A 2,653-nucleotide genomic window follows, 5' to 3' on the forward strand; every position below is an offset into this window, starting at 1 on the left:
ATTTATATCGAATAAAAATTAAATAAAAAAACTCACAATCTCAACAACGCTTTCCCTCCCTAGTGCCCCCACTCGCACCACAGAAAAAGGAAAAAAAACCCATAAAACTCGGACACACATTCACACATAACACTCACATCCAATAATACCAGCACCAAAGACCCGGCGGTACCGCTGGTTGGTCCCGGGATTATCGGATGACGCAATAAGTGAACCTAAGAGGGGTGGGGCCCTTTCTGTCATTTTTTTTTTTTCTCCAAATCTGTTTGTCTTTTTACATTTCAGAGACATACAGACAGATAACTCACAAGTGCACAAAACACCTAACAAAACCAAAAGAAAACACATTAACAAATTAAACATTCAAGGCGAAAAGCATTTAAAGATTACAGTGAGACAAAATATTTTTAGTTTGTTATCTTAGGGGTGTATTTTGAGACTTAGTCCAAGAGATTTAACCACAGTCCACAAGCTAGGTATGAAGTGATGGCATCGTCCTCCCTGGTTTTAGGCATCCCGACATCAGTGTTTTAGTTTCATAAATTTTTTAAACAAGTGAGTACATTTGGAATTAACATGAAGATAACAGACTTACAGCCACTATAAGAATAAAGACAGAAGCAGAATTTGCCAGAGTACATTCAGTCAATCCTCATGAGTATTCAACTTTTCCAAGAATAGCAAAAACTTTTCCCATATCTTTTTGAACACATAGTATTTATCCTTATTCATTAAGGTGAGTTTCTCCAGGGCTAGAGAGCTTGATAGTGTAGACATCCAAGTCTGGTTACAGATTTCCAGGACCTGGCTATACTATATTTAGCCTGCACCAAACAATAAATTATGGACTTTTGATCAACCTTGCTTATTTGAGTTTGAGTGGGAAAAATTCCTAAGACACACAACCTAGGACAGAGATTAGCTAAAGATTTTTTGGTTGTAAAATTCAGTCTGATTTATTGTCAGAAAATAAGGAAGTACACATTGACCTGCCAAACAATTCAATAAAAACTATTTTGTATTATTTCCATAGAATATTTAGCAAATTTGGTTTTTAAGCAAAGGTAGAATAAGATGTTAAAGGTGGTCTACAGTAAGAGTGTCTGATTGAGGTAAGTAGTTTTATCGCAGTTGAATTCAGCCAGACAAATTATATACAGCAATAAAATGAACTACCGATACATCCAATGTGATTCAATTTGCCTGTTAGCATATCAATTATGTTATCGCCTGGGATCTGAGAAGTAGACGCTTTATGATTGAATACCTAGAAATTTTTCTCTTAATTACACATTTTAAAAACATTCAGCTTAGCTGTGCATTTCCAGCACAGCTAAGCTGGCATTCTTTTTTTAACAGAGTTCTGATTCTGCTCAGAGTCATCCGCTCAGAAATCTTAATGATGTATTGTAAATTAAATATGTTTATGTGTTATTTCAGCTGATTGCATGTGCAGCAAAAGTTTTAGGTAGGACGTCATTTGCCTTTTCTAGCTTTGTACTGAGGGAATATTATCCTTTCTTGGAGTGCCCTGTCATATGATTCTGGCTACAGCAATGAGTGACAGGCTGTGAAAGCACAAGTATTATTGATATATAAAGTTTGTTTTCCCTAACCTATGTACTCAGAGTTTAATGATTAAAATAACAAAGAATAAAATGAAAATTGCAATTTCATTAAACATGTCATATATATATATATATATATATATATATATATATATATATATATATATATATATATATATATGTATACACACACACACTATATCAATGTTATATCAATTCTAAGCTGGACAGAAAGTTGCATATGTGGATTTGTCCCAGATATAGAAACCTGGGTAAAGTGGTACAGAGAATCGTTTCTCAAAGGTGTGCAGATGGGTCAAAGAGTTAGAAGACACTTGGTAGAAGGACAGCGTGCCGCCTGGCCAGTCTAGATAAACCCCAATCCTGTTGCATCCAGAAGGACGAGTAGAGGACCACATCTTTTTACTATTGTGCCATACACAATAACTATTGCTGTAAACACCAAAATACCAGGAGATATCATTATATCCAAACCCAGTGTGCAGGCCATTTCCGTTTCTTGGAACGCCTTCATATGCAAGACCAACCCCAATACCTTTAGTAGTTTCATTGCTCCACATAACTTCAAAGTAATGACAGCCTTTAAGACCCTCTCTGCAGAGAACCTGGGGGTATCGATTAAACCTCTTCTCTGTTTTAGGATATTGCTGCCAGGGTCCACATGTTGCTTTCTTGTCTCCTTCAGACAGAACGAGGTTCCCATTCACAGTTTCTGGGTCCAATGTGAGATCACAGTAGTCTGTTAGATAAAAATAACACATAAATAAATAACAAACTTATTTCCAAAATCAAAACTGGAAAATTCTTATACAATTGAAACTTATCTTTATGAGTCTTTGGCAAAAAATCAACTGCTCCTGTCTGAGTTCAGGTAGGATTACACAAATGATTAATGTTTGATAAACTGCATGACTATACAATAGGGGCTATTGCTTTTAAAACTGCTGCAGTTTATAATGTCTTGAGTGCTGTACTGAATGAAATTAATTTTTTCATACAGTCTGTGTGTACAAAACGAGAATAAAGTCTGTCTAGGTTTAAGTCTAAAAGTCTCATCGTCAAGT

The 2,653-nt window shown here is 35.5% G+C and overlaps 1 protein-coding gene across 1 annotated transcript in view; it reads right to left on the bottom strand.

Annotated features, from left to right (window-relative positions):
* Nucleotides 1–1,256: 1,256 nt before the first annotated feature.
* The window catches only part of LOC107096440 (stonustoxin subunit beta-like), a 4,767-nt gene continuing 3,370 nt past the window's right edge, over nt 1,257–2,653 (bottom strand). Inside the window, exons 3-4 of the mRNA XM_015393090.1 lie at nt 1,754–2,328; nt 1,257–1,705 (exon numbers count right to left, since the gene is read on the bottom strand). Of these exons, the coding sequence (XP_015248576.1) occupies nt 1,787–2,328 (542 nt within the window). The 3' untranslated portion in view covers nt 1,257–1,705; nt 1,754–1,786. The remainder of the gene's footprint in view (nt 1,706–1,753; nt 2,329–2,653) is intronic.

This window comes from Cyprinodon variegatus, unplaced genomic scaffold, assembly GCF_000732505.1.
Source record: "Cyprinodon variegatus isolate N-32 unplaced genomic scaffold, C_variegatus-1.0 Scaffold624, whole genome shotgun sequence".
In the NCBI taxonomy this organism is placed as follows: Eukaryota; Metazoa; Chordata; class Actinopteri; order Cyprinodontiformes; family Cyprinodontidae; genus Cyprinodon; species Cyprinodon variegatus.